At 50.0% G+C, this 22896-nt stretch overlaps 1 protein-coding gene across 1 annotated transcript in view; it reads right to left on the bottom strand.

Annotated features, from left to right (window-relative positions):
- VWF (von Willebrand factor) overlaps positions 1–22896 on the bottom strand; it is a 136933-nt gene that overhangs the window by 70268 nt on the left and 43769 nt on the right. The window contains exons 11-17 of the mRNA XM_058743945.1: positions 18026–18162; positions 17465–17603; positions 16253–16353; positions 12607–12802; positions 11757–11972; positions 7779–8019; positions 1850–1944 (exon numbers count right to left, since the gene is read on the bottom strand). Of these exons, the coding sequence (XP_058599928.1) occupies positions 1850–1944; positions 7779–8019; positions 11757–11972; positions 12607–12802; positions 16253–16353; positions 17465–17603; positions 18026–18162 (1125 nt within the window). The remainder of the gene's footprint in view (positions 1–1849; positions 1945–7778; positions 8020–11756; positions 11973–12606; positions 12803–16252; positions 16354–17464; positions 17604–18025; positions 18163–22896) is intronic.

The raw sequence follows: 22896 nt of genomic DNA, 5'->3' as shown, positions 1-22896 counted from the left end.
GTGTCACTTGGAGAGATGGCGTCTTGAGGGAAGCAGAAGGCAGAGAGAGGTGGTCAAGCCAGATGTTGAAAATAGCTCATTTATCTGCCTAATAGCATCCCTCTCCCTCCTACTGGGACAGTCCTTTCTAAGCAAGGATCCATCTGGAAGCCAATTAGTTTTCCCTGATCCATAAGTGTGAATATGGTCCCCTCAAAGCTAGGTCAGCCCCTTCTCCCTTCTGTGCCTTGTCCTTCAACAGTGTAGCACCTATTAGGACCTTCAAACTGAAAACAATATGCCCAAACTCTCCTCTTTCACATCCATCTGAGAAGCTTTCTAAACAGGTACCCTTGTCATTAAAGACCTAAATGTGAGAACTGAAACCATAAAAAAATCCTTGAAGAGAGCACAAGCAGTAATCTTGCTGACATTGGCTGAAGCAACATTTTTCTAGATAAATCTCCTGAGACAAAGGAAATAAAATAAAAAAATAAACTATTTGGACTACATCAAAACAAAAACTTCTGCACAGTGAAAGAAACAATCAATAAAACTAAAAGACAACCTACAGAATTGGACAAGATACTTGCAAATGACATATCTGATAAAGAGTTAGTATACAAAATATACAAAGAACTGATACAACTGAACATCCAAAAAATAAATAATCCAGTTAAAAAATGGGCAGAAGACATTCTGCAAAGAAGACCTATTTCTCCAAAGAGGACACCCAGATGGCCAACAGACACATGAAAAGATGCTCAACATCACTCATCATCAGGGAAATGAAAATAAAAACCACAATGTATTATCACCATACACCTGTCAGAATGGCTAAAACCAACAATGCAAGAAACAATAAGTGTTGGCAAGGAGGTGAGAAAGAAGAACACTCGTACACTGTTGATGGGAATGCAGACTGGTGCAGCCACTGTGGAAAACAGTATGGCGGTTCCTCAAAAAGCTAAAAATAGAACTACCCTACAATCCAAGAATCACACTACTGGGTATTTACCCAAAAATTACAAAAACACTAATTCAAAGGGATACATGCACATCTGCCTTTAAATAGCATTGTTTATAATAGCCAAACTACAGAAGCAGCCCAAGTGTCCATGGATAAATCATTGAATAAAGGAGATGTGATACATATATCCAACGGAACATTATTCAGTCATAAAAAAGAATGAAATTTTGTCATTTACAATGACATGGATGGAGCTAGAGAGTACAATCATAAGCAAAATAAGCCAGTCAGGGAAAGACAAATACTATATGATTTCACTCATATATGGGATTTAAGAAATAAAACAAATGAGCAAAGGGGGGTGGAAATGAGAGAAACAAACCAAGAAACAGATTATTAACTACAAAAAACAAATGGATGGTTACCAGAGGGGAGGTGTGTGGGAGGATGGGGGAACTAGGGGATTAAAGAGAGTACACTTATCCTGAGAAAGAAAAATAAATAAAATAAAACAATTAGATAGATAAGCAGATAGATAGACAGACAGACAGACATCCTTGTAAGTAGGTCCCTGAGTAAAAAGAGGCTAACGAAGGGGGGTGGTCTTCACCACAATCAAGGTGACCAACTTACAGCTACTCACTGGGTTAAGGTCACCGTGGGCAAAACAGAGGTCTCACTGAATCCATCTTGCAGATAACTCAATTTTTCCCCTGAAATAAAATTCTTCCCTGCCTCAATAATTTGGATGCACACATGCAAAGGCATGTCAAGGCCTGAAAACCACTCACATGAACATAAAAATGGTGTCAACCCTGACATGTGCCTGAATGCACAGGCACATCAGACAGAGCAGCCCAGCGGCGAGGTGAAGAGCCCTTCCAGGGGGACAGTACTCACTGCGGTGAGACAGGGGGCTGCTGAGGAAAGTGTCAGGCAGCAGGCTTCCTGGGGCTCCACTCGTGGTACAGTGCATGAAGCCATCCTCACAGTAGCTGCAGAGAGGAAAGTCAGAACCCAGCTTCGTAAGAGCGGCTATGCTTGCTGGCTCCTTTTCCTCACCTCCCACTCACCGTCTCCCCGTCCAAGTCAAGGCAGTCCCATAACTCATCTGAAACACAGCCCGCTAAGGCCACTCACCCTCTCTATGTCACCAAACCCAGTGGAACATCTTCAGTTCTTTCCTTACCCGATCCCTTTCGACATTATTCACCACTGTGACTATCCTGTTCTTCTAGGACAAGAAACAAATCTCTCCTGGTTTTCCTCCTACTTTTCTAGTTGCTCTTTCAGGCTCACCCCTCTGCTGGCTGCACCCTGGGCTCTCATTCTAGGCTGCCATCCATACACTCAGCTTCTATGACAGAGACGACTCACAAATTTACACCAGCAGCTGGGATCTCTCCTTTGAACCCAAGATCCGTGTATGCAAGTGCCCACATGATAGCCATCTTGGCATAACAAAGACTTCAAACTCAGTATGCCCAAAACTGAAGTCATGATCCCACCACCAAAGCCAGTCCCCCGCCAGGGCTCTGATTCATTGTATGATACCACCAACCATCCAGTTTCACAAACCAGCAAACGAGGGGTCAGCCCTGATACTGCCTTCTTCCCAACCCCCATGTCTGACCATCACCAAGCCCTTGGACCTTGTCTCCTAAACGTCTCTGGCATTCACATCCACTTCTCTACCTTCACTGCCATAAGCCGCCACCACCTGTCACCTGGACAAGGCAGAAGCTCCTAACTGACTGATGTCTCTGCACCTATTCTTGCCTCTCTCCAAAACACACTCCTCCTGGCAGCCCAAGGGTTTTCCAAAGCCTAAATATGATTATGTCACCTCCCTGCTGGGACTCCTTTGTAGCTTCCCCTCAAGAGGCCTTAGGAAAGAGACCAAATCCCTCAGATGGCCTCCCTGGCCACATGCGATCTGACTCCTGCCTACCTTTTCTCTAGCCCATTTCAAGGATTCATAGACCACGTACTTCTCTTTCTTCCACACTTGTGACTCTGCATGTATTGGAGTTATTATTTGGTTAACATCTCTCTCTGTGTCACTGGACTATAAGATCAAAGACGGTAGAAGTTGTGACCGGTTTTGCTCATTATCTGTTCAGCAGGCAGCATAAGGCTCTGCATAAAGTATTCAATATTTTTTTTACATATTCTTTTATTCCTCTCCTCCGATCCCAATCCCCTCCCCTAACACGGGCAATTATTTTTATGACATGTAGTCTCCTAAAGCGCCCCCGAGGATCCCCACTTCCTGGTGTTCAAACTCTTGTGTCATCTCCATTGCACCAAGGTTGATCTGTGTGCTGACAGTATGTGGCAGCAGTGACATACCATGTGTCACTTGAGATTAGGCTATAAAAGACTGCAGCTCCTGTCCTGGTGCTCTCTTGGATTACTCACTCCGGGGAACCACTTCACGAGCAGCCCAATGCAGAGGCCCACATGGCGAGGAACTGAATGAAGCCTTCTGCCAAGAGCTGTGTGAATGAGCTGGGAATGGAGCCTCCAGAGCCAGGCAAGCCTCCAGATGACTCAGCCTGCAGCCCTGGTCAACAGTTTGACTCCAACCTCATGAGCAAACCTAGTCACCCAGCCAAGCTGCTCCGGGAGTCCTGCTCCTTAGAAACCGTGTGACATTATACATGTCCATTCTTTCAAGCTGTTAAATTTGGGGTTAATTTTTTTATGCAGCAATAGATACAGAAAACTAATACAATCTTATTCTGTTCAGTGTAGACCTGCCTGCATATATTCTCACAAAATATGTATTTCTTTCGCATGCCTGTATGTTTAACTTGTATAAGTGGTACTATCTCATATATCACAGTGTTTTGTCGTTTTCTTTACCACCACGTGTTCAAGATTGAACCCTGCTAATACATACCTACTTTCCCGGTGCTTCTAAGGCTGAATGATCCTCTACTGTGTGCATCCACTGCCTTTTCCCCATGCACCCTCCCAGGGATGGACACAGACCTCAAACAAAGCTGTGACTAACATCTTCATACATGTGCCCTTAAGAGCCTGTGTGAGAGTTTCTTTAGTGTATATGCCTGAGAGCAGGACTGTGGGCATATCAGGTGTGGGTATCTAATTTGCATAAATCATGCCAACTGCTTTCCTGGGCACCAGGAGCAATGCACCTTCCAGATTAAAGAAGGCCAGGAGACTGGAGAAAGGAGAGGTAGGCAGGGGTCAGATCACATGGGGCCTGGGAGGCCATCATAGGGATTTGGTCTCTATCCTAAGGCCTACTGAGGGGAAGCTATTAAGGATTCCAAGCAGGGATACGACATAATCAGATTTAGGTTTGGGAAAGATACTGGGGTGTCTGAACAGGTGTATGTCCTAACAGTAGCAGAGCGGGGACCCCATATTCCACAGCCCTGCCGACACTTGGCATTACCCAGATTTCAAATTTTTCCACTCTAGTAGATATGAAGTAATACTCGTTGTTGTGATTTGTATTTCTCTAATAGTAATGATTTTAAATGATTTTTAATGTGGCTGCTGTTCAATGAAAATTTATTAAATGAGCAAAAGAGAATCAGCCCTTCCCTCTCTGGGCACATGCAGAAACTGCGCCCTCTGGTTTTTAACTAACACCTGATTTTAAAATATCCTCATGTCATGGTCTGTCTGTCATTTGGACATGACCCAAAAGCTTAATTTTATTTTTAGAAAGAAGAAAAGAGAAGAAAAACCTTGTAGGTAGGATTATAATCAACTCCTGGCCCAGAACCTGGCTTGCAATAGTGTAAGTGCTCTATCATGATGCCTGTCTGGTGACCAAACAGCCTAAAGATACTTCTAGACACATGTGTTTGTACCTTCCTACTACCTCTTGTGGGCATCACCAGCATTTGCTCCATGGGGCTCACTCTTCAGTGTGCGGGGATAAAAATAAAGAGCCACAAAACAAGCCCCAAGTTCCTGATGGTTCCCATTCTCCATGAAATCCAGTTTTCTAAATGAAGTGGAGAGACAGGACAGACAATAGCTTTCAGCCCTGGTGCCCAAAGGAGAGCCCAGGAACATATCATGGAGAGGTCACTGATGTGCAAATCCTGAAGAAAGCCTGAAGCCAGGGCTATTCCTCAGCTCTGCTCACCCAGGGCCCTCTGCACCTCATCTCCCCACCTTCCCTGTGCCTCCAATATGGTAAAATGACCAGGGACACGTGCTGTCCTCCAAGTCACCCCAGCCTCCTACCCTCTGGCTTCTTTCCTCACCACACTACTACAACATGGGGGCCACTATGACCTTCCGATTGCCAAATTCAACAGCCTCCTCTCCATGTAATATGAAGAGTCTAAGAGTCCCTGGGTTCTATCACTGGCTAGATGATTTGGGAAAGTGATAATCTCCCTAAGCCTCAAATTCCTTACTAAGAAAAGCGATGCTTGCCTTCTAACGGCATTATTTTAAGGTCCCAGAGAGAAACACCCTGAAAATCATAGCTGGACAACCAGAGTAAAACGACCACTTGGGTGAAGGCCCAATGCTCAGACCAACAGATGTTGTCACTCTCCTGCTCTCCTCACCTCCACCATATGGCCCGGCATTCGCTGTGCCTTTTTGCTTGCCTTTTTCCTTTGGCCTCTCTCATAGGATCCTCTTTCTGTTCCCCTGGCCCTCTGAACATCCCCCCAAGCTCTGAACTCAGTTTCCTTTTCTGCTCCTCAATCCACTTCCTTCGTGGGCCCGGCTGCCCCTGCAGCCATACAGAACACCTCCACGCAAATCTTGTCCAGCCTCCACCTCTCACTCGAGTCCCACACCCACCCTTCCGGTGACTGTTTCCCCTCACTCACCAGCACGCGTTCTTGGCAACTCAGCCCCCCGGGCTAAGACCAAATTCATGATCCTCCCCCTACCCACAAGGAGCCCTCTTGCTGTTCCTGCACTCCCGGGCACTCCAGTCCAGAACCCCGGGGCCGTCTTCAGCCAACCTCATCCCCCTACATGTCCCCCCAGTCTGTTTACTTCCTGGGGTCTCTGGCCTCTGTCCCCTTGCTCCATCTCCACAGCTAGTATTGGCCCGGGGCCTTAGCACATTTTGACCAGACTGTGTCAACTTCTTCCCACAACTGATCTCCCTGCCTCCACACCTCATGCAGCTTCCAGAACCCACTCCTTAAAGCTACGCTTTGACCTATTTGCTCTTTCAAAACCTCTGAGGTCCACCTTGCCTACTGCTCCAGTCCCCCCTCCCCATTCTTTCGAAGATGCCCAACATCCTCCCAGGCTTATTTTCCCTTCATGCAACATATGCCCCCCCAGAGGACTTACCTTGGTAACTGGTGAGTACTCCCTGTGTGTTTTGGGCCCTGGGCCTCGGCTCCACCCCAAAGCCCTCCTCCACAGGCCCAGCCCACACCCACTGCTAGAATCTTCCTCAAACCCAAAGCTACCTCCTGCACTGGGTCTTCTCCAGCTCCTCCCAAGTGGAAGCAATCTGACCTTTTCTGAGTGAGTAGAGATTTTTATGTCTACAAAATGGCGAGCCTACCAAATATGATTGTTCTTTCATCTCAGTAAACATTGACTATGCCTATTTTCTGCCATAAGTGTGCTGGGTGCTGGGAATCAGGACCTAAGATGTGGTCTCTACTCTTGGGGAGGTCACAGTCCAGAGGGGGATACAATGCATTTTGCTTAAATCCAAGTCCAATGACAACCATTCTTTCTATCCAAGCATAACCAACCTGCTCTGGGCATAAGAGATGGCGAAGGACCACAAACTTATCTCACTAAGTGAGGAGGAAAAGCTTCATACCACACACAGTGTGCAGACCTTGTTTGGATTCTGATTTGAACAAACCAATTATATATAAAAAGACATTTTGAGACAGTCAAGAAAGCTAACATGGATGGAATATTAGGTGTTATCAGGAATCATTGTTAGTGCTTATCTGAACAATGGTATTATGGTTAGATCGGGTTTTTTAAGTGCTTATCTGTTAGAAACACATACTGAAATATTTTCAGATGAAATGATGTAATATCTGAGATTTTCTTTATTCCAGCCAAAAGGGGGAGGAGGGAATAGATAAAACAAGAATGGCAAAGTGCTGATAATCACTGAATCTGGGGACAGATGCCTTAGGGCTCCTCACTCTATTCTCTCTACTTTTATGTCTGAAATATTCCACAGGACATTTTAACTGGTCTCCCTAGTAAACCATCAGCTTCTTTGGGGCACACACTGTGTCTTGTTCTCCTTCAGATCACCAATCTCTAAGCCAGCACCCAGGCCAGAGCAGGTGACAAGGAAATGTCATAAATTTCTCCTGTGACCGTGACAGCCCCTCTGAAACGGACCAGGACAGAGGGCCGGGGCAAAGGGCCAAAAGAAGCAAGTGTGATTGGAGCTATTTTTCAGGGAAGTATGTAAAGCAAGTCAGGGTAGCAATGAACCACTGAGGTGAGGCTGCCTTAGTCTATTTTCTGCTGGTTCAAATGCCCCCGCCTGGGAACACTGCCAGGGGGCTACAGGGGAGGGGACAGGGAGCCCTCCCATTTCCTGTTCTCAAAAAGGGAAACTAAGACCTACTGCAGGGAAATGGGGCTCAACACGTGAGAGTTGGCAATGAAGCTGAAACAGTCCTCCTGCCAGCCATGAGTAAGGAAGCCACTCCAGCTGGGTGAAATCCCAGCTTTCCTTCTGACTTGCCGTGCAAGTCTGGGCAAGGCACTTTCTTCCCTGGGCCTCAGTTTCCCACCCACAAAATGAAGGATTTGGAGGACCATTTTCCTCTCAAGCCCTGCCATTCCTGAGGTCCCCGGTCCTGCTGCATGCACTTACCACGTGGTGTGATGGTCTGAGAAGATGTCTTCAGGCTGGAAGATCTCGCCGTCATAGTAACAGGGGCACTGGGCCTTGGGCACACAGTCTCCCCTCTCATCCAGGTACAGCCCTGCGGGGCAGAAGCAGCCTTCCAGGCAGATCTCATTGCAGTCCTCATCCGGGTAAGAAAGGGAGCGACAGGTCATGTTGCAAGGGGTCCCACACTGCAGGTACACCTGGCCCTGTGGGCAGCTCAGCGCTGGGAGAGAGGCAAGGGAAAGGAAGGCCTCAGTGGAAACATGCAGATGACAAGGACTGTCTTTCTAGGACCTGTAACCCCAATTGTATCTGTACAATCACTACCTTCCTTTCCTACTAGGAGCAAAACTGTATTGTCATGCTCACAAATGCCTATGATAATAATGAATGCACATGGTTTCCCCTCTGCTGAACTAGGGGGATCCTGCTTTAGTGGTCTCTGAATCCTTGAAGTCTGGGACATGTAGAAATCAGGTGAATTTTGACACTGTGAATATTAAAAAGAACTGGGCATGACAGGCAAGGGCATTTCTCCTGGGATGATGATAATTGAGCATCTACTGAATATCCTGCTTTTCACCAGCTTCTGTGCCTTTTACGCCTCCCATTGAATTAGATCTCATAGCCCTCTTCTTACGAGTAAGAAAACTCAAACATAAGCTAAGTAATTTGTCAAGGTCATGCCTCCCAGGAAGAAGCAGAGGCAGGATTTAAACCCAGCTCTCTATGACCAAGAGCTCATGCTCTTAACCATTATGCTCTACAAAGGAAACAACCCCTTAGGAGCCATGCTTTTGAGGACAGCCACAAAGTGTGGGGACACTCTTGTGCCTGCCTCAGCCAGGTGGGCAGCCCTGTCTCCTCCCCTCCTTCACTCTCCCTGGCCTCTTCCCACAGAGAAACAGCACAGCAGACAAGACCCAAGAGGACGTGTGCCAAAGCAGCAATACAGGGAAGTGGACAGGCTCTGTCTCCCAAATTCCTGGGTTTGAGCCTTGGTTCTGCCATTAGTTAGTTACGCTGTGACCTTGAGCAGTTTCCTCACTGGAATACACTAACACCCACCTGGATTGTTGTCAAGGTTAAGGGAGCTAACAAGTTCAGAGTAATGCCTGGCACATGGTAAATGCTCACAGCTGTTTTATCATGATGATGACTGCGGAAACACAGCCCCAGCTCAGGGGGCTCCAGATGGGAGGGGTATTCCAGATGAAGGCCCAGGCCTAAGAAGACCTAGCACTCCTGAATTCTGGCCAACACCGTGAGCACCCCAATGAGGAAACCCTTTACTGGGGGCGTGGGAAGTGCTTTGCCCTTTCTAAAGGCTTTCTTCTTGCTAATCAGCTCCTATCCAAGAAATGACCACCTCACTCTGAGGACACTCCTGCTGGGACCATTAGAAACCTTGCCTCTCTGTTAGAATCCATTTCTACAGTGGACACCCACTGGCAAAATGTGTCACAGAAAGTGTAAAAGGAAGCCCTGGCCGTGAACCTCAGACATGGGGGTGAGAACACCTGGAGAGCCCCTGTAGGCTTCCCCTCCTGCACCTGCTCAGGGTTTAGTATTTGAGGGGATCTGAGAAGGGAGGGGGCTCCATAACCATATTAGACATGGGTTTTTCTCTGAACCAGCAGAGAGGTTGGGTCAGTGGATGAGTATTGAGAGCAGGGTGTGTTAAGATGGGGTGTTTGGGGCAATAAAAATGCAACTCTCTTTCAATCCATTGAACCTGTGATATTAAGGGCACATTCATTCACCCATTAAAGAGCAGCTGGAGCAGAGAGCTTTTTCTCTCTGACAGATGTCTCTAGAACTGGCTTCGAGCGGTATTGAATTTCTCCTCTGGGCTTCCTCCCCAGAAGGAGCAGTGGCCACCTCAGTTTAACAGACGTTTCTCATGCTCCCACTGTGTGCCAGGGGCTGTGCTAGGCTCATGGAGGCAGAAGTGGTTAAGACTTGATCCCCATCTACAAGAAGCCTATGCTCTTTTCTTCCCAAAGGAAATGTAACCAAGTAACAAGCAAAACAAAGCATGCTTCTCCCAATCTCCTCACAGCATGATCAGTCCTTGCTTCATGAGCATCCCCAGCTGATGGGGGCTCTTCTTAAGGATGGAGTTAGTGGTGTAGGGAGCTCTGTTCATTTCTCAGGGAGAAAATGAGGTACAGGATGGAGTCAGGAACCCAGGAGTCTTGCCCACCCTCCTCGGGGCTCAGGCCTCCAGGACCATTTGGCCAGCCTCTTCGCTGGTTCACCTCCACATAAGCCCATAGAGACAGAAAACTTCCCACCACCCATACATTTTCTGCCTCCAAATTTCAGTCCCTGCTCCCACAGTCTCAGCCTGTTCCCTTTTGTTCTGTTCTCAGGAGGTGAAGGACAGCAGCTTTCGTGAGATTACAGAACGTGCCGGTAAGCCCTCAGTGATCTGGGAGAACGTCCTAAATGAGGAAATCCTTCAGATGCTGTAGCACACTGATAATGCAGTATTTCTAATATTGGTGGACAACCAAAGCATAGTCATGAACAGCACGCCATTTCCTCATTACTTTGCCCAGTTTCTAAACAGCAAACCCCGATGAGGAAACTGAGGTGTGGAGGGGGAGATGATGGGCTCAAGGCCGCAGGGCGGGGAAGTCACCCGCAAGTTCCAGCAAGGCCTCAGACTCTGCTCTTCCGGCTGCTGGCCATGACTCTGGCATCCCCGACTCAGAGGGACAGGGAGGCACAACTGCATGCATGCATACATGTGGTCCCTTTCATCCTCACTTCTGTCTCTGCTCCTCTTTTTTTAGGACACTGCTTAGACTTGAAACATGAGTTGGCTCATTAGACCCCAATAGTGACACTTCTAGAGCCCTGTACCTAAGCTTCTTCAAATACGTGATATATATTAGGACCTTTCTCCGCCTCTCATAGCTCCTATTTCCCTGCTTCTGCCAGGACCACGGGCGTATTAGTCTCCACGCACATCTACTTCACCCTAAAAATCAGAATATTTCACGACACCTCATCCTCCCAGAATATCCTCCTCATTTCCATGCATCACTACTACTATCCGCCTGTGGAACAACTCTTTTCTGCCAAGATGGTGACTTTTTAAAGCCTGGTCGAGTACACCACCTCCAGAAAGCCTTCCTTGATTGATTGCCTCTGCCTTAATCTCATTATCCTTTTACTCAGTGTGACAGTCACCTAGTACAGAGGCAGTTTCTACACCACTGGCATTGCCTGACCATGCTGGGCACTCGGCACATGTTCCCCATGCAGCACCACCAACAACAGAGTGAGCACAATCTAGCTGTTCGAGGGTCCAGAATGTGGAGCAGATACCAGCCGTGGTGGCAGAAATCTAACATGGCAGAGTGAGACTCCAAAGTCAGCTGGGGACATTGATGTCATTCAACTTACATAACTCTATCAATGCCAGAGATGTGGGCCAGGAGTCTACTGATCATCTGGCTGGAGTTACAAGCAAAGGATCCGCAGGTGCATTCCCCACACCTGAGTGCAGAGACCCATTGGGATCTGGGACTCACTCATTCCTCCACCTGGCCATACATGTATGGAACACTAGGTGGCAGCAGCCACATGAAATCTCTGCTTCCCAGGAACTCCAAGGTTCTAGACCACCACCAGGCAGAGGGATGCAACTCGCCCTCCCGGAACAGGCTAGAGTAATCACACTGTCCTGTGAGAGAGCCAGTCCCCACCGCCTGTCCTGCAGGAGTTGGGCGGGGGGGGGGGGGGGGGGTGGGGGGGGGGGGTGGAGGAGAGGGCGGCTGCAAATAAACAGTTCTCACTACCCATGCTTGCCAAATGCGCTTGGGCCCGGTTCTGAAAGCAATAATGCAGAGACACTGCCGTGAAAAGAACGAGCCGCACGCAGGACATCCGAGGAGAACTGTGCGGGGTTGGGCTGTGCGAGAGCTGGCGGACAGGGAGGGCACCCACCACAGAAGCTGGGCTCCCGCCACCCGATGTGCACGCCTCTCCGGGCACAGGCTGCGGCGTAGTTGGCCACGGCGCTGCAGAGACAGTCTTTGCCGTCGGAGCAGGAGCAGACGTCATAGCGGCAGTTCTGCACGTAGGGCAGAGGGCTCACGACGCGGTGGCAGGCCTCGAACTTGGAGGACGTCAACAGAGCGCACGACTGCTCCGCAAACCTGGCTGTGGCGGGAGAGAGAGCAGCTCATGGGCTTGGCCGGGGCCCCGCCCCCGCCCTCGGAGCTCCCGCCCCCGGACGGCAGTGACCAATCCCACTCTGAAATCCCCCAACCGGCTTCCCCCTCGGCAGCACGCGCTGCAAAGCGACTGCAAATCAATGTGATTTTTCTCCTGCAACCAATAAACTTTACGTTTGGCTTAAATACATAATAAATTGCATTTCCAGAGCACACCACCCACGGACAGACGGGAGAAATAGTTCCACGATGGGCTGGGTAAGAGAGGGAAATGAATGCAGGGCTGAAATGATGTCACAGATCAACCTGCAAATGGCCACCCCAGTGCATTTATCCTCCGATAATTTAATTCTGTGTGGCTGCTGCTCCAACAGACTGCGAAGGTCCAGGGACAGGAAACATGTACTACTCTCGTCTTTCCCAGGGTTCGGCCCACGAATGGTGCACAATCAAGGGCCGTTGAAGAATAAATGATCCAGATGCAGATAATCAAATGCTGATGGTAAAAGCCAAGTGCCCCTGTCCCCCAAAAGTGGGGGCACTGGTGCCATGGAATGCACTGGAACCTGGGAGACACCTCAGGGCTCCGCGAGGCTCCCCTGCCCCCCAGGCTTACGTACTCAGGCGCGGGTTGAGGCTGCACGGATCACTGTGCTGCTTCTGCAGGTCCTCACAGTCCCCGTGCAGCTTCCAGGCGTTCCCGAAGTCCTCCACCAGGGGCTCGGCCAGGCCAGCGGGCGTGACGAAGTCGTCACCCCTGTTGCCATTGTAATTCCCACACAGGCCGCACGTCTTCCCCGCATAGATGGGGGACAGCTGCAGGGAGAGGCAGACTACCCTGGAGCCGTGGCGGCCAAAGCAGCCACAGCTTCCAGTCACTAATGAGATAGTTGTAATCAAAAAGAGCTCCCCAGGTGAAAAATAAATACGAACTTAATAAACCGTAGCCAAGTCCGAGGCTGCAGAGGGAAGAAAAGCTAACCGTAGTGTAAGTTTACCACCAGCAATATCCCTGCTCTTAAATCAGCCCCAGAGAGCAGTCTTGCCAGGGGGCATTTTAGAGATCTAGCCATTTAAAGATGGCAACACTGAGTCCCAGAGAGGAAAATGACTGGCCTAAGGTCAGAGGTGGTGGCAGAGCTGGAAGCAGTAGCCAGGTTGAGCCCTAGTCCAGAGGGCTCTGTGCCACCCTCGCCTGTCAGAGGAGACGCGGTAGCCCTGACACCCACGGAATCAAGTGCAAAGTCAGCACCCCTTTACTGAACACCTATATCGGTCACACGTGTGGGTGAAGCAGGCTGAGTCCATTATGGTCCAAGTAGTCCCAGTGACAAAGAACAACACCTTCCCATCTCAATTTGACTCAGCCGCTGAGTGTCATTGGGAAGAAAGGACCATGACCAAGGAGGACTCTAGGTGGTGTGATCAGAGGAGGTAGGGTCAGCAAGGAATCTGGGGCAGCCCACTATGGGTGACCAGGATGGTTCTGGGGGTCAAACTCTAGGCCATCAGCATGTGGCTTGTTCTCCGTCCTTCTGAGCCCAAAGTGCATACTCACAGACAAGCTAGGGAGTTAAACCTGCCTTTCACACTTTACAGCTTGGGGCAGCTGCTGGTTTCTATTGAGACGGCCCTGATTCAAAGATGGAACCAGGTCTGGGACCCCAGAATCCTGACTCCTGCTCTGCATGTAATTAACACAGCCAGATGACCTCCCTGTGTTGAAACCATCATGCACTAGAACTGAGCTCCTACGGACATCTCTTGGTGCCCCTTCCAGCTTCCAGCTATGACTTCACAGGATGCAAGATGAACAATCTAGTGGAAGGTTCCGGACCCATATAAAATGTACCCAAGGAAATGCCATTAGAAGAGAATAAAGTAATGTTTCCCTGTTTGCCTTACAAATTTCAAGTTTGGCCACACTAGGCACCCAGGCCTTCCCTGACCTATTTTTTTTTTTTTAATTAAATTTTATTTTTGTGAGAGAGAGAGAGAGACAGAGTACGAGTGGGGCAGGGGCAGAGAGACAGGAGGACAGAGAATCCGAAGCAGGCTCCAGGCTCTGTGCTGACAGCTCAGCGGGACTTGAACTCGTGAACCATGAGATCATGACCTGAGCTGTAGATGCTTAACTGACTGAGCCACCCAGGTGCCCCCTAACATCCCTATTTAAAATGTAAATGCTCAGACCCTGACACTTTTTGTCCCTTTCTCTGCTTTATTCACCTCCTCAGGATTTCCTTCTAATATACGATATAATTTACTGGTTTGGTTGGTTTATCGTCTGTCTTCCCCCAGTACAACATAAATTAAGTGAGGCAGGGATCCTTGTCTGCGGAGTTTCACAGTTGTAGCCTTGTCCTCTAGAATGGTGCCTCTGGACACTCACTAACTATATGTTGAACAAATGACTGAGCAAGTTCGTGAATGAATGAGGTTCTTCTGAGGACACAAGCTGAAACACAATGCCTGCGGTCAAGGCCAGCCCTGACCTGAGCAGCGAAACAGGTGATGTCTTCACTCCCTCCACCTGTGCCTCAGCATCCTCTCTTTCCTCCTCATTCCCAGACCGTGAGTACCCTCATTCCCCCACAAAGTCCCTCTTGTCACCCCCAGGCCTGCTGTCACACTATCCCCACTAAGGCAGTATCTTCCTCTGTCCCCTGGGTCCCCTTGGCTTGTTCCAGAGGTAGGCTCAGCCCTCAGATCAAGAGCACCCTTACTGTGACATAGAGGTTAGAGAATGTGGTATGGCCAATGGCAGGGTGGGAGGCACCCTTTCTGAAGACCAGGGTGCGGAGGTGAGTTAGTCGGGGGTCAGGAGACCTGAATTTTGATCCTAACTCTGTAACCAAAAGACCATGAGACCCGGGTGAGTTCTTTCTAACTGCAGAGGAGAGGCTGACAAGAAGCTCTCCGAGATCTTCCTGCGCTATGGTCTTCAACTGAGGTCTTGGGACCCTTTGGGGCATGGAGGTCCCTGAAGCCCTTTCAAGGTGTCCACAAGGCCAAAACTACTTTCCTAATCATACAGAGATGTTATTCAGCTTTTTCCCTCTCATGTTCTTACAAGTGTATGGTGGAATTTTCCAGAGGCTACATGACACATAATGTTGCAAAAGACTGGATGCAGAAGGAGATGTGAGTCTCCAGCTGTCTCCTATTAAGCCAGCCATTAAAGAAATTGGCAGAAATGTAAAACAATATTCTTCTCACTCCTTATTTTTCCTTTGGAAAACATAGTTATTTTTCAAAAAAAATTATTGTTTATGTTAACATGTAGTGGATTTATTATTGTTATTTTTGTTTGGGTTTTTTTCAATTGAAGTGTAATTAGCATGCATTGTTATATTAGTTTCAGGCATACGATATATTATTATTGTTATTTTTTAAGTGAATTCATAAGTATGTATTTTAATTCTCTAATTTCCAACATGGTAAATATTGACAGATACAACCTCTGTAAAAGATCTTGGGGTGTTCAATAATTTTTAAGAGTACAAAGTCATCTGAAGACCAAGAAATGAGAAGCTCTGGTCCAGCAGGAATGACACTGCCAGAGAGCTGATCCCGCTCCACCACCAATCACGTGCGTAGTCCTGGGCACGTGTCCTGACTCACCTGAGCCTGGGTTCCTTCATTTATAAAAATGGCAGTGGCAACCACACTGCCCATCTGCTCTGGGAAATTTCCAGAGAGGAAGCCCTGTTGAAATCTATGGATTGCTACCCAAATGTGACTCTGGGGCCACGGAGAACACAAGGAAGTGGCCCCCCAGACCACAGACACCCAGGGACAGGGGAGGGATTTGGCAGTTCCCAGGGCAAACTTACTGGGCAGTAGGATGGCTTTCTCCCCCAGGGTGCACAACAGGGGACCTTGGCTGCGAGTTCCAGATGGGCTCTTCCCTTGCTGCCCACAGTGGGCACCCCCTGAGAGACACCCCCTGCTCCCCAGCTTTGTTGCAGCCAGGAGGCTGGGCACCAAAGGCTACCTCCTAGCCCTTCAGGAGCCAGCCCAGTCTGGAGGACCTTGGGGTACCACAGCCCCAGAAGGGAGAACCCCCAGGGCAAACAAGGGGTGTCCAGACAACAAACACCAGCCTCTCATAAACAAGAGAGGCCTGTTCCTTATTCTGGGGGCGTAGGGCCTGGGGATAGAGGAATTCTCCTCCCACCACATAAAGCCAGAGCTCTGCCAGAGCACAAGAAGAACTTTGTAAGGTCCAGGCTACAGGGAAGCAGTGTTTGGGAGGGCACCTACCATCACCAGCAGCCTCCCACGACCATCCCAGTCCATCTGTAGGTCCTCCCCATAGCTGAGGCGCACAGACGCCATCACGGTGTGCTGGATGCGGAGGTCACCTGGAACAGAGCAGGGACAGGATTTAGACTGAGATGGGGAGAGGGCAGGGTGGTGACAGGCAGATGTATAGTGGGAAGAGACGGGGTATCTCATGAAGGACTGTAACAATGAAATCAAGGAGTTGGGGGCAGATGGGGATGTCCATGAGGCTTAACGGGGTCTCAGGAGAAAGGATAATCAGGAGGTAGTACAAATTGGGTGCCGTAGAAAGGTGCCCCTGTACCCTGGCCGTAGCCTGCCATTCACTCCACTGCCACAAGAAGGCGGCAGAGGCTTCTGCATCCTTGGCTTCTGAGGCTCTGCCTCCCATTGAACCCCTGACCCCTGAGTATTCCCCAAGCCCTTCTGGCCTTGCACCCCACTTCTAGGCTGAGTTACTCAGTCGTCATGTCTGAGCGATGCTGTGTGGTTGAATACAGCAGTTCTCACTGGAGACGAGGTAGGAGACATAATCTCTTGCCCTGGAGGAATGTACCTCATGGGGAGACTCAGACAGCATTAAACACAGGTGGACGTGCTGTGGTCAATGCCAGGATAATGGGCCACATGGTCCATGAAGGTCATGGGAAAGAAATAGGAAGGATCTGACAGCCACTTTGAGGGTGAAGGTGGCAATTACGCTGCTCAAAAGGGTGTGGTGCCAACTGGCAAAGTCACTGGACAGGTCGGCTCTTCCCACAGGTCACAGGGTCGCCTGGCTTTGCCCCACGATATCCTCTGGTCTGACCCATCACCAGCCACCCCCTAACCTCTCCACGTCAGCCTCTGCTCCTTTCCCACCTCAAAGGAGAGCTCCAACCACCGTGCCCAACCTTCAACTCGCCCCTTTGGCTCAAGCCAAGTGAAAACCTTCTTGGTCCCCTTTCCCCCTCTGCGCCCTTTCCATGCCAGAGAGCAGCTCCCTTGCCTCCAGCCAGCTTCCTCCACCCATCCTCCTCCTCCTCCAGGAAGCCTTCCTTTCTTGAAAGGATGCATGCCGAGGATAGAGGATACCCACCCCTCCGAAGCTAGCTCTCCTCACAGAAGAGGTGGGCAGTGAGCACTGCTGAGGGGCAGGAGCTCTGTAGGTGAGCTGCACCCACCCCAGGCCTGGAGGAGGAGGGAGCACACCTTGCAGGAGAGGGATCTGGACGTCCTGGCCATCCATGGAGACTCCTCCCCCATGCTTCAGCTTCACAAGGCTGTTGTGCAGTCTGGGCAGGCGGACAGTGACGGAGCGGGTGCAGACAGCATCAGGGTCATCAGCGCACTGCCAAGAGCGGCACACAGAGCGATGTCACCACAACCCCAGCCCAGTGCCCCAGCCCAGGACCCATTTCCTCAGAGAAAGAGCACAGCCCCACACAGCGTATGGCCTTCTTAGGAGAAGCAGCTCCATTCTCATGGAGCGGTCTCTGTGAGTGGGCCCCTGGAGGTGTGCCAGAACACGGCCCTGAGCCCGACTCCCCACACCCGTTCCCAGTCCTGCTCCAGTCTTTATAAAGAACTCTTGGGCCTATGGTTCCAAAGCCAGTCTGGGACTTCAATCCTCAGCGGGGAGCCCTGTGCCCTCTAGATTTCCCCTCCTTGCTTCAGTCTCTGGAGCATGTACCCCGGCAGCTCACGAAGGAAACGGGACAACCTTGCCCCAACCCCGGTCACAGCTTCCTGACTCGTGGCAGGCAAGCTCACCTGGACAGTCTCTATGACAACAGAGAAGGTGTGGTCCTGGCAGTCCTGCGCCAGCAGATACTGGCAGACCCCACTGAAGGTGAAGTACCTGTTGTCAAAGCTCTTGAAGTGGGATTGTCCTGTGACGAGACACTCCCCTGGAGGGACACAGAAGAGGGAGGTAAGAGCAGGAGGAGGTGCGGAAGCCCCTCGGAGGTGGCAAAGGTGGAATGCACGTGCAACCCAGGCACCCCAAGTGGAAACTCCAGATGTTCTTTCCCCACACCAGTCTGAAAACGTGTTCCACAGGAGGACTCTAACTTGGGTCCCTCTCCTCAGTCCGTGAGAGGTTACAGTAGGATCTTCGGATCAATGTCTCACTTTATGGAAGGGAGGACTAAGGGAAGTGACAGCCACATGCAGTCAGTGGTGGAGCCCAGCCCAGAACCCACAGCTCCTTGTTCTCAGTTCACTGTGACTCCCAGCCCTTCCCTACAGCCGCCCCACAGGATCTGGCTCTGCTGGGGTCAGGTGTCGCTTGGTCCAGGAACAGGCCCTTCTCTGCACTGGTGTTGGGGGGGCGGGGGCCACAGGGCACAGCCCCACCCATGAGAGTCCCCTAAGGCAAGCAGGTTAAAAGGCCAGCCCAGATGGGGGACAGAGGAGGGGTGAGGCGGGCATTCTCTGAGCTCAGCAGGGCAGAGACCAAGGTGCCATCCTCACCCCGCAGCTCAGGGGTGGCCCTAAGGTCTCCTCGTGGGCAAGTCCCCTGTTGTGACTTCAGTTGGGGCCAATGGGGGGCCAGGAGGCCATCTGCCCATGATCTCACCACCACCCAAGCCAGCTTCCTAGCTCAGGCTGACACATCTGTGGGTGGGTACGAGGACACCCCTTTGTTGCCCCACAACTCGGAGCCCTCAGCTCACTCTCCACCTGAACCCCCTCCATCCTCCCCCAGACCACAATCCAGCCATGCCATTGGCCCAGTGAACCACAGACCAGAGATCACACATCCTGGCAAGTGTCCATGCAGGGGGGACCTCTGCCAATGTCTCCAGTGATTCCCTACAGGCCCTGCCCCAACTCAGGGCAATCCCATCTCCGGGACCCACAATGGACCCATTGAAGCTAAAGTGTGGATCTGGATCTCTTCCCAAATCTCTTTTTATGTATTTCCTCTCATCCGTGCCTTCTACTCTTTAGAAAAATAAATATAGACACACACCATGGCCATTCCATAAAGTAGGGGGCCCTCCTTCCTACTCAGTCACCCTTGACCTCCAAACAGCAGACATCTGTTCTCCACAGCACTAATCCTGTCTAAACCTGAAGTTCCTCTTACAAGGATCTTAAGCCAGTCCCACCTCGACCCATCCCCAGGGGCTGATGCTAGGCTCAGTCGCACGGTCAGTGGGTTCCCAGAGACTGCAGGGAGATCTCTGGTCCCCATCTGCCCAAGACAAGTTCCATACAACCCCCTCCTCCCCCCCTGCCGCCACCACCTCCTGCCTCTCATGCCTGCATTTTCACTGAAGGGTGCAGCAGGCATAGCTTTGGCCCAGGTGTGGCCCTGCCTTTGGTATGTGTTGGAAGGCAGGGGTAAGGGAGAGTAGCCTCAGGTTACTGAGTGTCCTCTGACTGGTCCCCAGGGCAGCTGACCCTTCCAAAATGGCATGGGCCAGGAAGCTACACTCAGCCCAGAAGAAATTAGGAGAAAATAGGGAGGCCCAGATCATTATCAGCATCACCACCCAATAACAAGAAATATGTGTTTGTTCTTTCTCCCTGATTCCTGACCCAGAGCTCCTAAAGCACTTGGAATATCCTAGGTGACAGCAGCATCTTTTGTTCTAATGAAACCACTCTTGGTGGGCTCCTAGATAGATTCCAGATGGGGGCTAGTCACCAGAAAGACCCAGGCATGATCAAAGAGCTGGAATTTTCGGCCCCCACCCTCCAACCTCCAGAGATGGGAGAGAGGCTGGGGATTAATAACTGACCATGCCTGCATAATAAAACTTCTATTAAAATCCCTAGACAACAGGGTTTGGAAAGTTTCTGGGTTGGTGAATGTCTCCACGTGCAAGAGGGTGGCACACCCCAATTCCATGGGGACAGAAGTTCCTATGCTCAGGATCCTTCCGGACTTTGCCCTATGCACCTCTTCATCTGGCTGTTGATCTGTACCCTTTATAATAGCCTTTATAATAAATAGTAATAGTAAGTAAAGTGTCAGAGTTTTGTGAACCATTCTAGGAAATTACTGAACCTGAAGAAGGCATTGTGGGAGCCCCCAACTTGTAGCCAAGTCAAACAGAAGCGGGTACCATGAGAACCCAGTACTTGTGATTAGCATCTGAAGTGGGACAGTCTGGTGGCACTGAGCCCTTAATCTGTTGGGTCTGCACTGATTTCAAGTCTTTGTGTCAGAACTGAATTGCAGGACACTCAGTTGGTATCCAGAAAGTCAAAGAATGGGTTGGCTTGGGGGAAAAGCACACAAATTTGGTGTCAGAAGTGTTGTTAGTAGGAACAGATCATGTCCTCCCACTGCACTGACCCCAAAGAAGGGCAAGAGTGAGGGTCACTGTTCGTGGAAGGCAGAACAGAACAGGCAATAAGGTAGGGGCAAGGGTTATCCCAGCTGATGTATGAAATTCCAAATCCACTGGTGTCACAGGAAAGCCTTTCTCAAATGGCTATTTCTCAGAACCCACCATTCTGCAGAGTGATATGGCACTTTGTGTCAAATGTCTTGACCCTGTGGCAATAAAATGGGTGGGAATTCTTCCCCTGACCTTTCTCTGTTTTCTCAGGAGCGCTCTTATCTAAATATGAAACTGGACTTGCGTTATCTCTGACAAGGCGAAGGAAAAGAGGGGTCAACGAGAGAATGTACAAACATTCAAAAGCAAAACTTTCAGAGCTAGAATCTAATCCTCCGATCTGATTTCCTGCTCTGCCCCCCGCTGGTCTGTGTTCTGAAGTTTCTCAGGAATCCAAAGCCTAAATATTACATTCAGCTCATTGCCTCGGTACAACTGAGGGATGGAGCTGCAAGGCAGGTAAGCTGGGAACACGGATGAGTGCCAGGTAGCACTCAGCCCTGGGGGCTGGGACATTAGCCACAACAATGGGCCACGGGGTGCAATGCTCACCCATTCTGCCCAGAGCAGGACAGCCAGGACATGCCCAGTCAGCTGGTCAGCCAGCAAAAGGCAGCTCCCAGCAAAGAGCTAGCCCACCACCAGACAGGCCAGGTGGGCAATAAAAGTTTGGTGAATGGATGAAGAACAGGTGATTCTTAACATAGTACCAAAAGTAGAACAGCCAGGAATTTTCTTTTTAAGCTTTATTTATTTTTGAGAGAGAGAGAGAGAGACAGAGTGTGAGCGGGGGAGGAACAGACAGAGAGGAAGACACAGAATCCGAAGCAGGCTGCAGACTCTGAGCTGCCAGCACAGAGCCTGACATGGGGCTTGAACCCACGAACTATGAGATCATGACCTGAGTCAAAGTCGGACGCTTAACTGACTGAGCCACCCCCGCGCCCCTGAACAGCCAGGAATTAAAGCAGACCCACTACATGAGTAAAGATCCTCCCTGATTTAAAAAAAAAAAAAAAAAAAAAAAAAAAAAAAAAAAAAAAAGGAAAAGATATCTCTCATCTGATGGAAACACATTACCTCTTCTAAAATAAACCCTTTTGTTTGGAGGAAGTGAGCCCTCTAAGGGGCTTCTCTGCTCAGCCCATCTGCTTCCATGCTTTTCCACGCACCCGACAGAAACGCCAGCCCACAGGCCTTTAGCAAAGGAACACAGACTTCCCCTAACGTTAAGTTTTCACCATAGCCTGCCTCTAAGTCACAATAACATAATCTCCAAACGCACAAGATGCATTTCTAAGTTCTCCGTAGGTACCATCTCATTTACTGCTCCCAGGAGGCAGTCCTCATTATCCCCAGTTCACAGATGAGGAAACTAAAGCACAGAGAGAAACTCGCCCACAGCCCCAAGGTGGTCAGATGGGGATTTGAGCATGAGCATTCTGTCTGCCTCCAGAGCTCAAAGCACTCACACCACCCAACACCTCCTCATGGCTTCACTCCTGCAGTTTCTCATAAGTCTAATTTTGTGAGAGCTAAGCCTGATATCATTCTGATCCTGGGCACACATGGGACCATGCCAAGGGCCATAGGTACGACTGAGTCTGGATATGGAGACTGAGTGGAAGGGAGCCCCGGTTTCTAAAGGGGGTGCACTGGCCTGTCCTGAGAGTGGCCCGGCGTGACTCCAGAAACCCCAGTATTGGCTGGGGCAGGCCCCAGGAGACTTGGCATGAACTCAGGCATTCAGATCTCCCAGGCAAGCCCAGGCACCTAGGAAAGTTTGCTCTCCCTGGACAGGCATTGCCCCTGATCACTCTCTGTTAGCCAATGAGGAAGTCTGTCTTCCTTCCTGAAAGCTTCAGAACAGACAGCTTGAATCCTAAGGTTGACTTACAGGGCTGTGTTAGAATGCATCAGAAATTATCCAGAACCAAATGAGTAACAAGTTACGTCAAGGCCCTCCCCTGTCTCACGGCCAAGCTCAAGGTAGGCCCAGGCTCTGTCTTGCCCTCCTGCCCCGCCGGCCCCAGCCACACCCTGCCTCCCACCACCCTTTCCCGGGCCAGACACCTCTGCATGTGTGCCTGTGTCTCAGTCCTTCTCTGACTCCGCTTAATGAGGCAGTTATGACTGCGAGGATGAAAATGGCTAACATTTATTGAGTGCTTATTGTGCTTGTTGGAAGCTCAAGCAACAGCTTCCATGAGATGAAGCTGCTGTTATCATCCCTGTGTTAGGATGCTGATGAGGAAACTGAGGCTACAAGTGATCAGACAGTTTGCT

This window comes from Neofelis nebulosa, chromosome 8, assembly GCF_028018385.1.
Source record: "Neofelis nebulosa isolate mNeoNeb1 chromosome 8, mNeoNeb1.pri, whole genome shotgun sequence".
In the NCBI taxonomy this organism is placed as follows: Eukaryota; Metazoa; Chordata; class Mammalia; order Carnivora; family Felidae; genus Neofelis; species Neofelis nebulosa.
Note: the sequence above shows the minus strand (reverse complement) of the source record. Positions and strands in the feature narration are given on the sequence as shown.